This window comes from Symphalangus syndactylus, chromosome 11 (assembly GCF_028878055.3).
Source record: "Symphalangus syndactylus isolate Jambi chromosome 11, NHGRI_mSymSyn1-v2.1_pri, whole genome shotgun sequence".
In the NCBI taxonomy this organism is placed as follows: Eukaryota; Metazoa; Chordata; class Mammalia; order Primates; family Hylobatidae; genus Symphalangus; species Symphalangus syndactylus.
Window position 1 is genome coordinate 130,107,751 of NC_072433.2, and position 14,841 is coordinate 130,122,591.

At 45.9% G+C, this 14,841-nt stretch overlaps 1 protein-coding gene across 1 annotated transcript in view; it reads left to right on the plus strand.

Moving 5' to 3' along the window:
• Nucleotides 1–11,161: 11,161 nt before the first annotated feature.
• Nucleotides 11,162–14,841, plus strand: part of USP10 (ubiquitin specific peptidase 10) — an 82,662-nt gene continuing 78,982 nt past the window's right edge. Inside the window, exon 1 of the mRNA XM_055299752.2 lies at nt 11,162–11,351. Coding sequence (XP_055155727.1) covers nt 11,331–11,351 — 21 coding nt within the window. The 5' untranslated portion in view covers nt 11,162–11,330. The remainder of the gene's footprint in view (nt 11,352–14,841) is intronic.

Below are 14,841 nucleotides of genomic sequence, written 5' to 3' on the forward strand. Positions count from 1 at the left end.
CTGTGCTGTTCTCATCATAGTGAATACGTTTCCTGAGATCTGATGGTTTTATAAGGGGCAGTTCCCCTGCACATGCTCTCTTGACTGCCACCATGTAAGATGTGCCTCTGCTTCTCCTTCACCTTCTGCCATGCTTATGAGGCCTCCCCAGCCATATGGAACTGTGAGTCCATTAAACCTGTTTTTTTTCTTCCTTCCTTCCTTCCTTCCTTTGTTTTTTTGAGACAGCATCTCACTCTGTTACCAAGGCTGGGTTGCAGTGGCATAATCTTGGCTCACTGCAACCTCTGCCTCCTGGGTTCAAGCGATTCTCCTGCCTCAGTCTCCCGAGTAGCTGGGATTACAGGTGTGTGCCACCATGCCTGGCTAATTTTTGTGTTTTTAGTAGAGACAGAGTTTCGCCATTTTGGCCAGGCTGGTCTCGAACTTCTGACCTCAGGTGATCCTCCCACCTCAGCCTCCCAAAGTGCTAGGATTAGAGGGGTGAGCCACTACACCAGTCTAAACCACTTTTTCTTAATAAATTACCTAGTCTTAGGTATTTCTTCATAGCAGTATGAAAATGGACCAAAACATGCATACAGAATCTGAAAACATCTACATTTATATACATACCGTGTACATTCTTAGTTAACCAGCGGAGATTCTAGTAACATCCTACTAAGCGCAATATCCTACTGTTTTGCCCTTATCCTTCCCAGGCTACTCTTCACACAGCAGCCAGAGAGATCCTGTTCAAACCTACGTCTGCTCCTGTCCCTCCTCGTTCCTTAGTTTACAGGCAGGGATCTCTGTTCCCTCCATGTGCCCTCCCTCCCTCCTAGGGCAGGTTGCTGAGCTGAGTTTGATGTTGGTGTTTAAGGATAAACAGCTTTCAGATAACACATCTGCACAGAGTGAGCCATAATTCAGGGCTCAGATGGACCACCCGAAATCTGATTCAGCTCTGGAGGAAAAATTGTGCTGGTTTTATGGCATGACGTAGAGACAGAGCCAAACAGGAAGGAAGGCACGTGACAATGGAGACAGATTGAAGCAGTGACTCGACAGTACAGGAATTTTGTTCAACTTACCCTCATATCTTTGGCATCTAATATTTCCATACAGTAGGAGCTCGCCACACTTTTAAATTTTTATTTATTTATTTTTTTGAGACGGCATCTCGCCCTGTCACCCAGGCTGGAGTGTAGTGGTGCGATCTCAGCTTACCGCAACCTCCGTCTCCTAGGTTCAAGTGTTTCTCATGCCTCAGCCTCCCGAGTAGCTGGGATTACAGGCATGCACCACCATACCCAGCTAATTTTTTGTATTTTTAGTAGAGACAGGGTTTCACCAGGTTGGTCAGACTGGTCTTGAACTCCTGACCTCAAGTGATCTGCCCACTTCAGCCTCCCAAAGTGCTGGGATTACAGGCATGAGTCCCCACTCCTGGCCCATTCACCACGCTTTTGTCAAATGAATAAATACACATGAAAATGAATGAGTGATGCATATAAAGCGTTTAATCTGAGTGCTTGACACACGGTGCTCAGTAAATGGTTCACATTATTATATGACTGGACAACTACCCAATTCTCCAGCACCATCTCTGCCAAGACTCCCTCGCTCTCCCAGGAAACTCAGCTGAGAATACACCCTGGCACCTTGGAGGTGCTGGGTGAACTACCCCGGTTTTTCCTGGATTGCCCTTCTCTCCATTCCTCCTGGATCGCCCTTCTCTCCATTCCACCTGGATCGCCCTTCTCTCCATTCCTCTATGCCACACCCTTTGAAGGGTCCCTTGGTATCGGCTTCTTGGGGTAGCTTTGCTGATGCTTCTCCATGTACTTCAGTTTACCCTACTGTAGCTGATGCACACTGTCTCATTTAATCCTGACAATGACCTGTGTGAAAGGCATCATTACCCCCATGTTACAAATGAACTGAAAGTTTTCCAGGAGCAGCCTTGCCCACAGCTTCCTGCTGCTAAGCGGGAGACCTGGGAACTGAGCTTGGACCCTCGGACTCCAGAGTTTACTCTGTAGATTCCCACCACATTCATGTTAACAACAAGCTTTAAAAAATCAAACAATCAGTGTTTGTGCTAGAATGCTGGGGTCACAGATTATTTTTTCTTCAGAATTGTATAATTCTGTTAAAATAATCAATCTTGCCTTTAGAGTAGAAAAATATACTTTTTTTGTAGGCTAAAGAAGATTGAAAGAATGCTTTTGTTCTCTGGGTGGTCTGGCAAAGAAGAAAAAACCTACATCACATGAGAATTGATGAAAAATAAGAAATTCTTGGATGAATGGGAAAAGGAAGGGTTTGTAAGGGTGACTGGATCAATAAAAATGAAGGAGCATTAAATAATAATGTCATCACTTCAACTCATTGATAATATGAACACATTGCAGCTAATGTATCATTTCACATGAGTGAAGTTGCCGCCACCTTCAACATCTCCGTTGATCTCAGGGTCTACTCAATGAAGCATACAGGACAAACAGGGCTTTCTTCCTTATGTAGGAACCAAGTTACAGAAAATTAGTGATTTCTCCAAGGTCTTAGAGTGACTGGGGGGGGTGGGGGGGCTGAATTAAGAATGGAACCCAGGTCAGGCATAGTGACTCACGTCTGTAATCCCAGCACTTTGGGAGGCCTAGGTAGGTGGATCACTTGAGCTCAGGAGTTCAAGACCAGCCGGGGCAACATAGGGATACCCTATCTCCACAAAAAGTAAACAAAATTAACTGATATGTGGTTTTGTGTACCTGTAGTCTCAGTTATTCTGGAGGCTGAGGCACAGGAATTGCTTGAGCCCAGGAGGCGGAGATTGCAGTGAGCTGAGATGGCGCCACTGCACTCCAGCCTGGGTGACAGAGTCAGACCGTATCTAAAAAAAAAAAAAAAAGGAAGAATGGAATCTAGGTCAATAATGTGTCTTTTATTTTTTTCTTATTCCCTTTCTTTAGCAGTTTTTTCTCCTGGCCAGAGTCTTTGATGATGGTGGTGCCTAAATTTGGCCCACTGTCTGGGGAGGGGAAGAGAGAAGGGAAATGAGTATAATGTTTAAGTGAGGAACTTACAGATCCTCACTTAAGAAGAGACGTCAGCTATGTGAGTTCTGTCACCAAAAATAAAAGAGTAAAAGAATTAGAAAAAAAAAAAAAAAGCGGTGTTCTAGTCCATTCAACATGCTATCAACCAGCAAAGAGATCCGAGTGAGGCTCAGAAGAGGGACAGGGCTCTGTGCTCCCTCCACAGGTCCTCCCTCCCTCCTAGGGCAGATTGCTGAGCTGACTCTGACGTTGGTGTTTAACAATAAACAGATTTCAGATAACACGGCCCGCGGAGCAAGCTGTAATTCAGGGCTCCAATAGACCACCTGAAATTTGATCCAGCTTTGGAGGAAAAATTGTCTTTGTTGGTTTTATTACATGATAGAGACAGAGCCAAACTGAAAAGAAGGCAGGTGATGACTGAGGCAGAGACTGGAGCCATGACGCTACCAGCTGAGGATCACCAAGAGTGGCCGGCTGCACCAGAAGCTGGGAGACGGGCCTGCAGCGGCGTCCTCCTCGGAGCCTCCGGAGGGAGCGTGGCCCTGCCAACACCTGGGTTTTGGACTCTGACCTCCAGAGCTGTGAGAATACATTTGTGTTGCTTTAAGCCTTCCAGTTTGTGGTTGTTACAGCAGCCACAGGAAACAGCGACTAGGTTGGTTCTTTTCTGGGATATATGGGACTTCTCTTATGTGCAGTTGTGTCCCAAGGAGTCCTGATGACCTTGCTGAAACTTTTAGAAAACTGCCCTACAGGCCGGGCGCGGTGGCTCACGCCTGTAATCCCAGCACTTTGGGAGGCTGAGGCGGGCGGATAACGAGGTCAGGAGATCAAGACCATCCTGGCTAACACAGTGAAACCCCATCTCTACTAAAAATGCGAAAAATTACCCGGGCGTGGTGGCGGGCACCTGTAGTCCCAGCTACTCGGGAGGCTGAGGCAGGAGAATGGCGTGAACCTGGGAGGCGGAGCTTGCAGTGAGCCCAGATCGCACCACTGCACTCCAGCCTGGGCGACAGAGAGAGACTCCGTCTCAAAAAAAAAAAAAAAGAAAAGAAAACTGCCCTATAGTGAAAGCCTCTTCCTCCCAGCCCTCTGCCTTCCCACTCTCCTCTGCAGGGGCCAGCCCCACAGACTGCCGGCCAATCTCCCATCTCTGCCTACCCCTCCTCTTTCCCTCCTGGGCCTTTTCCTTCTCCACCTCTTGGTCCCTGTTTCTCAGAGGACCAGGACTAACAAAGACATCCATATATCAGGTTCAACAGCTACCAAGATTTTGCAACATTTGCTTCATCACTTCCTTTTTCCTTCCTGTTTTGTCCTCAGATATTTTAAAGCAAATCCCATACCTCATGTCATTTCATTCTCTACATATTTCAGAGCACATCTCTTAAAACCAGGAGTATTTTCCTTTATAAACCACAATTTCATGACCATACCTAACACATGCATTGGTAAATAGTTTCTTGGTATTTTTCAGGCCTCACCTACATTCTCTAAATTGTCTCAAAAATGTCTTTTCATAGTACTTGATTTGACTCAGTTTTGAACTCTGCATTTGGCAGACCTTTTTTATCCCAATCTGCCCCACTTATAAGTGACATGATGTTAGGCAAGTCACTTGACTTTTTTCCATTTCCCCCACCTTAAAATGGGGAAACCAATAGCATCTGCCTTACTGGGTTTTCCAAGAATTAAATGACGTCATTCCTTCATTCATTCATTCAACAAATGTTTTGTAAGCAGCTGCCCAAAATGCGTGGAACTGTTCTAGGTCCTGCAAAAATATCAGAACACAAGACCAAGTACCTGGCTTCATGGAGCTTATATTTTTTATTTTATTATTATTATTATTGTTATTTTGAGACAGTTGCTCTGTTACCCATACTGGAGTGAAGTGGTATGATCTCGGCTCACTGCAACTTCCACCCCCCAGGTTCAAGCAATCCTCCTGCCTCAGCCTCCTAAGTAGCTGGGATTACAGGCACCTGCCACCATGTCCAGTGGATCTTTTTATTTTTTAGTAGAGACGGACGGTGTTTTGCCATGTTAGCCAGGCTAGTCTTGAACTCCGGGGCTTAAGTGATCCACCTGCCTTAGCCTCCCAAAGTACTGGGATTACAGGCATGAGCCACGGCGCCCTGCCTGATTCTAGTGGAAGAAAAAGGCAGTAAACACAAAAAATAAATATGCCATAGAATGTCAGCTAGTTTCCCCAAATGTCAGCTACAAGTTTCCCCAAATTCTGATTTTTGTTTGAGAGAAAGTTTGTGAGTGCTGTGGGAAAATAACCTGGATAGCAGGAGGGCACAGGGTGGGGTGCCCGTTATGGGCAAAGGAGTGAGGAGGGTCCTTTAGGAAGAGATGACCATTAACAGAAACCTGAGGGAATGAAGGGTTGAGCCTCCCTGGGGAAAGAAAGTTCCAGGCAGACAGAGGGCACATTTAAAGTGGGCGCCTGCTGGCACGGGAGAACTAGGGTTCTCAAACTTCTTGGTAGCTGATCTCTTTACATTCTTAAAAATTATTGTTGGCTGACCTCCTGTTGGCAAAGCTAAAGAATTAAATGAGAGAAAAAAAAAAAAAAGAGCCAGTGCGGTGGCTCACGCCTGTAATTCCAGCACTTTGGGAGGCCGAGGTGGGAGGATCATGAGGTCAGGAGTTCGAGACCAGCCTGACCAACATGGTGAAACCCCATCTCTACTAAAAATACAAAAATTAGCCGGGCATGGTGACTCTCGCACCTGTAATCCCAGCTACTCAGGAGGCCGAGGCAGGAGAATCGCTTGAACACAGGAGACAGAGGTTGTATCTGTCGTGGTTTACCATATTAGAAGTAAAACTAAAATATTACAAAATAAGAACAATTTATTTAAAATATAATACTTTCATTAAATGTTAACATAAATAACACCATTTTAATGAAAAACAACTATACTCCAAAACAAAACATTTTGGTGAGAGGAGTGGCATTATTTTGTATTTTTACAAATTTTTTAAAAGTCTGGGCCAGGAGGACTGGCTCACACCTGTAATCCCAGCATTGTGGGAGACTGAGGAGAAAGGATTGCTTGAGCTCAGGAGTTTGAGACCAGCCTGGGATTACAAGCATTAGCCATTGTGCCTGGCCCCACCGTCCTATCTTGTACTTTGAATGGATCTTTTACTCATGTGCAATTTTATAACATCAGTCATTAGGAAAACATTGATTCACTGAGTTATACAGATCTTCCAAATGTTTAAGCATTGTATTCTATTTTTTTTTAAATTACAGACATAAAGATGGCAACAATAGACACTAGGGACTACTAGAGGGGGAAGGGAGGGAGCGGGGCAAGGGTTGAACAACTAAGAGTTGGGTACTATGCTCAGTACCTGGGTGGCGAGATCATTCCTACCCCAAATCTCAGCATCATGCAATATACCCAGGTAACAAACCTGCACATGTAATTCCTGAATCTAAAAGTTGAAAAAAAGTTACATTTGTTACTATCACTGCCAATCTTACCAGAAAAGTCTGTAAGAATTGGGTAGCTGTCCATCTCACAATGGTGGATACAAGTGTCTCCAAATTCCAATTTTTGTTTGAAAGAAAGCTTGAATTTTATAATTGGCAATAAATGCTGTCAAATGCACTGAGCGCTTCCTGTGCAAACCTCACCTTCCCTTCTAAGAACTCTGGGAATAATAATGACAATTTTCGCCATGTATTAAGCCCTTGCTGTATGCCGGACATTTTGCTAAGCAATTTGCCTCTGTTATCTTATTCTCCTTTTCACCATATCCCTGGGAGGTATTATTTCTCCCATTTTGCAGATGAGGAAACTGAGGTCCAGAGACACTAGTTACTTGCTTAAGGCCACACAGTTAGTGGCATTCCTATATACTTCCAGAGTTCCAGAAAAGAACTCTTGGGAAACACTCACTCATCAAGACCTAGCTCAAATGAGACCTCTTTGGAGAAGCCTTATGCCCAACCTGGACAATGAGAAAAACTCCCTTACCATTTGTTGAATGGTAGTTTAAAAGCACCACGCACCGGGCATGGTGGCTCATGCCTGTAATCTCAGCATTTTGGGAGGCCGAGGCGGGTGGATCACCTGAGGTCAGGAGTTTGAGACCAGTCTGGCCAACAGAGTGAAACGCTGTCTCTACTAAAAGTACCAAAATTAGCTGGGCATGGTAGTGCATGCCTGTAATCCCAGCTACTTGGGAGGCTGAGGCAGGAGAATCATTTGAACCCTGGAGGCGGAGGTTGCAGCGAGCTGAGATCTCGCCACTGTACTCCAGCCTGGGTGACAGCGTGAAACTCCGTCTCAAAAAAATAAAAACATAAAAAAATAAAATAAATAAATAAAAATAAATAAATAAAAGCACAAGGCAGCACACTCCATGTGCTAGCTCCATCACTTCATCTCCTCCTAGCAACAGGCTTATAGAACAGGTGGTGTTGCTTCCCCTGTCATAGTTTCCTATTCTTGCTGGAACAAATCACAAAATTTACCGGCTAAAATCAACACAAGTTTTTTGTTTTAAAGTTCTGTAGCTCAGAAGATTCACGGGGCTAAATCAAGGTGTAAGCAAGGCTATGTTCCTTCTGGCAGCACTAGGAGAAAATGTTTGCCCTTTTCCAGCTCCTAGAGGTCACCCACATTCCTTGGCTCTTGGCACCAGCAACGCAGCATCTTCAAATCTGTCCCTCTCTCTTTCTGCTTCTATTTTCACATCTCCTTGTGACCTGACTCTCTTGCCCCTCCTTCTTTCCCTCATAAGGACCCTTGTGATTACATGGGACTCACCAGTCATGTCATAATTAGGTTATTTCCCAGGATAACCCATCTCAAAGCCCTTAACATTATCACATCTGCAATGTTCCTTTTGCCGTGTAAAGTAATATATTCACAGGTTCTGAGGTTGGGGCATGGACATCTTTGAGGGGAGGGGCAGTATTCTGCCCATCACACCACCTTCTACAAAAGATTCACAGAAAATGTAGGTAACTTGCCCAGGTTCACACAGCCATTGAGTGGGGGATTCCAGATTTGAACTTGGGCCTGTCTTGACTGCAGGCCTAGGCCACTGTCCCTAGACTCATGGGAGATACCAGGTGTATTAGTCTGCTGTCACGCTGCTAATAAAAACATACCCAAGCTAGGTAATTTATAAAGCAAAGAGGTTTAATTGACTCACAGTTCCACATGGCAAGGGAGGCCTCACAATCATGGCAGAAGGCAAATGAAGAGCAAAGTCACGTCTAACATGGTGGCAGGCAAGAGAGCTTGTGCAGGGGAACTCTCATTTGTAAAACCATTAGAGGCTGGGCGTGGTGGCTCACGCCTGTATTCCCAGCACTCTGGGAGGCTGACGTGGGCAGATCACTTGAGGTCAGGAGTTCAAGACCAGCCTGGCCATCATGGTGAAACCCCATCTCTACTAAAAATATAAAAATTAGCCGGGTGTGGTGTCACATGCCTGGAGTCCCAGCTACTCCAGAGGCTGAGGCAGGAGAATCACTTGAACCCAGGAGGCAGAAGTTACGGTGAGCTGAGATCCCACCACTGCACTCCAGCCTGGGCGACAGAGCAAGACTGTCTCAAAAACAAAAATAGAAAAACAACCAAACCCAAAAAACCACACACACACACACACACACACACATTAGCTCTTGTGAGACTTATTCTCTACCGTGAGAACAGTATGGGGAAAACCATGCCAAAGATTCAATTATCACCACCTGGCCCCATTCTTGACACTTGGGGATTATTACAATTCAAGATGAGATTTGGGTGGGGACACAGCCAAAGTATATCACCAGGGTCTCCTAAGCACTGCAGGCCATAGTGCTTGTTGATATCTTCCTTTTAACATCTATTTCCTTGTACTGAAGATATGTGTTAATATCTATGTGAATTATTTGAAAATGAAGACTGGGATCTTTTTTATTTATTTATTTATTTTTGAGACAAAGTCCCACTTTTGTCCCCCAGGCTGGAGTGCGATGGTGTGATCCCAGCTCACTTCAACCTCTGCCTCCCGAGTTCAAGCAATTCTCCTGCCTGGGCCCCCTGAGTACCTGGGATTACTGTCGCCTGCCACCATGCCCAGCTAATTTTGTGTTTTTAGTAGAGACGGGGTTTCACCATGTTGGCCAGGCTAGTCCCTAACTCTTGACCTCAGGTGATCCACCCGCCTCAGCCTCCCAAAGTGCTGAGATTACCGGTGTGAGTCACTGCACCGAGCTAGAGAGACAACCATAAATCACTAGTGAGTTTTCACGTCCCCCAGTTTCTATCCAAGTGCAGATATCGCTTTTCCATGGTTAAAATCATAGCATAGACACTATATTGTATTGTTTTCCCCAATTTTTTGTTATAAAAATTTTCAAACATAGAGAAAAGCTGAAATATATAGCACTACTTAGAGCCAACAATAGTAAACATTTTGCCATATTTGCTGTCTGTCCCTGAATGTTTATGTGTGTACATGATTTTATCTTTTGCTGAACCATTAAACAATAGTTTACAGGCATTATGGCCTTCACTCCTAAACTCTTCAGAATGCATCTCCTCACAATAAGGACATTCTCTCAATGAGTACAGTATAATTATTACACTATAAAATTACCAATAATTCACGAAGATCACCTATATCCAATCCCTATTCAAATGTCTCCAATTGTCAACAAATAAAGAGTAAAACCAGCTTAAAAGACATATCAGGATCCAAGCAAGATTGACACATTGGAATTGGTTATGTGTTTCTAGCTCTTCTATTTTGGAACAACCCCTCCCTACCACTTATATTTTTCTTTTCTTTCTTTCTTTCTTTTTTTTTTTTTGAGACAGAGACTCACTATGTCGCCCAGGCTGGAGTGCAGTGGCGCGATCTCGGCTCACTGCAGCCTCCGTCTCCGGGGTTCAAGTGATCCTCCCACCTCAGCCTCCTGAGTAGCTGGGACGCCTGGCGTGCCACACTACATCCCACCAATTTTTGTATTTTTGGTAGAGACGGGGTTTCATCATATTGGCCGGGCTGGTCTCCAACTCCTGACTTCAAGTGATCCGCCCGCCTCGGCCTTCCAATGTGTGGGATTCCAGGCGTGAGCCGCCGCGCCTGGCCCACTTATACTTTTCATGGCATCCCATTTATGGAGACCAGGCTCCCTATTTTATGTAACGTGGGAATGAATCTTCCTGTTAATCTCCTCTGCTCACCATAGGGTCTAGCAAGAGCAGACTCTCTGTGTTTGTTGAACAAATGAAACCAATAATAATGGTTATTAATAACAATCCCAGTAGTCAATTTTTATTGACTATTCTCTTGGCCAGTGTGCTCACATTAGTCTAATTTGAACCTCACAGAAATCTTACGCGTTATGACATATTTGTCTTATTCACAGGTGGGGACACCAAGGTTTAGGTAAGGAAAAAGTCGCTTGCCTGAAATCACAGCTAGAAAAGGGGCCAAAACCGAAGGGTGGACCCACTGGCTGGAAAACAGTGCAGTCAGGCAGGGGCCCCTGTTTCTTAATAATGAATGAACCAACGACCCCCAAGGTTGGTTTGCCCATGCACACGCACGCACTTGCCGAGTGCTTGCTACTAGCCAGGCCTCATGTCAAGCACTTTACGTCTGCTTTTATGCCCTACGTTTTGTTTTTGTCTGTTTTGCTTTTTTCTCCTAATGCCTAGCCAAAGGCGTGGCCCAGGCAGGACTTGGGGAGTGAATCAAGAGTGAACAAATGAATGAATGGGCGGCAACGGCATGTTCATAAACCAGACCCTCCTCGGGCATCTAATGCGAACACTCCCGAGGCCCGGGCCCAGGAACGCTGAGGGCGGCTCGTGGGCCCCAGGCCGACCTCAGCCCGCGGCTCCCGGGCTCCGGGGGCCCAAGTGGCCCCCAGTAGGTGAGGAGCCGGGGCCCGCCGGCGCCTCGGGGTTGCCACCTCCACCTGCCTGCCCTCTCCCCTTCCGGATCGGCAGCCAGGCCTCGGCGGGCTCCTAGTGTGCATCCGCCCGGCCGCTTCCGCCCGAGGGTCGCGGGGCTCAGAGTCCGGCAGGCTCCAGGCGGGGCAGGGGAGGTCCGCGGCCGGGCAGGCGCACGCCCACCTGTCGGCCGCGCAGGCGCAGCAGCGCGCCGGCCTCCCCGCGCCCCGCGGCGCGCGGCCAGTGCGCAGGCGCGGCGGCCGATGCGAGTGTGTATGTGCGGGCGAGAAGATGGCGGCGGCGGGGGAAGCAGCGTGAGCAGCCGGAGGAGCGCCGAGTCCCATTGAAACGGGCAGCCATGGCTCTCCACAGCCCGCAGGTAGCCGCCGGTCCGCGCCTTCGGCCGGAAGGGGCCCGAGCCCGGGGCGGGCGGACGCCGCGGCGGGCGGGCGTCCGCGCCCTGCCCGGAGCGAGCGTGTGGGAGTGGGGGAGGGCGCCGGGACATGCTGCCCGGGCCTAGGCCGGAGCCACCCGCCGCCTCCGCGCCCGCCGCGCCTTCGTCCCCCTGAGCCACCCGGACCCCTAGTCCCGGGGAGTCGAGGGGCGGGGGCTCCGGGCCCCGGCTGGGGAGGGCGTGGGGGGCGCCGAAGGGGTTAATCTCCCTGGGGCTGGACCGCGGGGCGAGCCCGGGGTGTGGAGTGGGGCCCTCCCCGTCGCGCCGGCCGGGGGAGGCGGCCCGGGGGCTCCGGGAGTCCCCTGTAGCGGCAGGGGCCCCAGAGCAGCTCAGGTTGCTGCCTCTGCCTGGAGCGAGCCTCAGATTTGGGGGTGCCCTGTTGCCCCTTTGCCCCAAAAGCTTCGTTTCTCAGCTTGATTGATGACGCGGGGGTTGCCGATTTTCTCGTTTTTAGATAGAAGTCGCTGAGTAGCGGCCTTAGGCTACTGTTGCAAAGAAAACTCGAAATAAGTCGCAAGGACCGTACTTTCACTTGCATTTGAGTGACATCCCTTGCACGAATCCATCCCAGCCAGGCTGACACTAACGCACCCTGCCTGAACAGTATCTAAAGCTTAGGGGCCCTTTACAATAATCCCGTAGTGGAAAGAAAGAGCTCTTTTTGGGAGATAGGCGTGTAGAGTTAAGCTCTTGTTCACCTCTCCCACCCCTTCTCTCACACCTTCTCCCCCCTCCGCCATTATAATTATTCTGGACAAAAATCGGCCTGATGTATTATTTGTCACCCTTGCTTTAGACTGCTAATTTGTTGACATCTGGTCTCTATAAATTGTTGCACACTTTTAAACCATCTCATTGTGTATTTGTATTAAATACGGGGAAATGAAACAAAGTAGCCATTCGGGAAACTGGTTGCGAGTAAAATCATAACCCTTCATAAGCAATTGGGTTTTGTTGCCCTTCTGCAGATGAAGTCAATCTGACTAGAACTCTTTTGAAACATGATTTTCGTAACTATTGTAATGAATGCGTGTTGTGGAATCTAAAATGCGAAAACTTTTTAAAAAATTAGATCTTACGACAAGCTTCAATTTTGTTAAATTAGCTGTAGTTTAGTTTGCATCAGAATTTCCCCCTTTAACGTTTTGTTCCCTTATACATTTACTTTTGTAAGTAGTGTAGGTCTTTGCACCAAAAAAGGGATCAGTAGTTGAATAATTTTTGCAAATGTTTAACACAAGGATTTTAAGAGATTTGGTGTATTTAGCTTCGTTTAGACTTTTCTATTAAAAAAAAGATTTGATATTTGCTTTTTTCTCAACTTAAATACTAATTAACTAGCCTATTGTTAGAATTCGTATGAACAAGTATAAGGGTCATTATGAATTAATGTACAATATTCCTTGTGATTTTGACATGAAGAAAGCATCTTTAGGCATAGCTCACTTCCTTTATTTAATAAGCATCAATCATAATTCAGGGTTGATTGAAATGTTAATTAATGGGGACGGATAATATGTAAACTTAATTGTAATTTTGTTTGCATTCATTGTCCCAGTATTTACCTTTTATACAACAATCTAAAGCGTTACACACATCTTTAGAAAATTGGAGTAGCAAAAGTTGGTGGGACGTAAATGTTAGCAACACTTTGGGTTTATTCTTTTAAAGTGTAATTTAAATGCTTTTAAGTTTTAGCGTGGAGAAAGTAGCAAAGGAAATAGTTTGATTTCTCACTATTTTCTTGGTTTTTTTTTTTTTTTTTTTTGAGTTGGAATTTGGCTCTTGTTGCCCAGGCTGGAGTGCACTGACGCTATCTTGGCCCACTGCAACCTCTGCCTCCCAGGTTCAAGCGAGTCTCCTGCCTCAGCCTCCCAAGTAGCTACGATTACAGGCGCCCACCACCACGCCTGGCTAATTTTTTGTATTTTTATTAGAAACTGTTTTCGCCATGTTGATCAGGCTGGTCTCAAACTCCTGACCTCAGGTTATCCACCCGCCTCGGACTCTCAAAGTGTTGGGATTATAGGCGTGAGCCACTGCGCCTGGGCGATTTCTCTTACTTTTCATTTTAGAAGAATAGTAATGGAAAAAGTAATGGAATCATGTATGACAGGATTTACTTACTGGTTCCTGCTCGAGTCATTCTGATCGTTTTAATAAATTTGTTTTATTTGGTTGCCTACTGTCCTAAGAGTCTTGCAGCCTTAATGGCCATTCATTCATTCAGCAAATACTGATTGTTTATCAGATGTTAAGCGCCATGATATGCATATTACTTGTTTATGTTGGGAATAACAACTGCAAATTGAAGGTCTTATTTTAAAATTGTCTTGTTAAAGTTAAATTTGTCACTGAGAATAATGGGACGTGGAAAAAGTTACAATTTAAAAATGTTTACAGGCCAGCGCGGTGGCTCCTGCCTGTAATCCCAGCACTTTGGGAGGCGCAGGTGGGTGGATCACTTGAGGTCAGGAGTTCGATATCAGCCTGACCAATATGGTGAAACCCCGTCTCTACTAAAAATACAAAAATTAGCCGAGTGTGGTGAAGCTCGCCTGTAGTCCCAGCTACTTGGGAGGCTGAGGCAGGAGAATCGCTTGAACCTGGGAGGCGGAGGTTGCAGTGAGCTGAGATCATGCCACTGCACTCCAACCTGGGCAACAGAGCAAGACTCGCGTCTTAAAAAAAAAAAAAAAGAGTGAAACTCCATTTCGAAATAAAGAAAAAAGTTTATAGGTTAATAACCCTATTTCCAAATATTAGGCAGTGTTGGTTGATCCCTGTTACCTGTATTGAAGTGTAATAGTGAAGAATTTGGAAACATTTTGAGACCAGTAACTGTCAACATTTTAGCAAAGACAAATAAATGAACTTTAACAGTTGAAGTGTTTAGTCCAAGTGAATATCCTTGTCACTGAGGGGACCGATTAAATTATTTGGGGTAATTAATTTGAAGCTATTAGTTTTGCCTTACAGCGAAAAAATATTTGTGATTATTGATGTCATTTATAGTGAAATCTCCGCAATAATGCTTCCTACACCCAATTTGAATGTCATGCAGTTGGCTTCTGTCCTTGTCTCTGCGTAGACTCACCCCAGTCTCTTTTTTACCTTGTGATAGCAGGACCCCCACATTTTACATGGTGGAAGTCTTGGGTTCCACCTCTAGCTTATGGCTGAATGTTACTGTATTGCTGAATATCTGTTTCTAGCCAACAGCTGGATTAGTGTTAATTCTTGAAAGAGATACATTTTTATAAGAGTCTCAAGTAATGAGCTGCTGAAGCAAATACAATTATTTGAAATGTTGACAGGGCATTTGGAGATAACAGTTTTCCTTTGCATAGTGACAGCAAGCTATTTAAACATGTCCTAAGAGTAGATGTTTTAAGTTTGTGAGCCAGTGGTCACC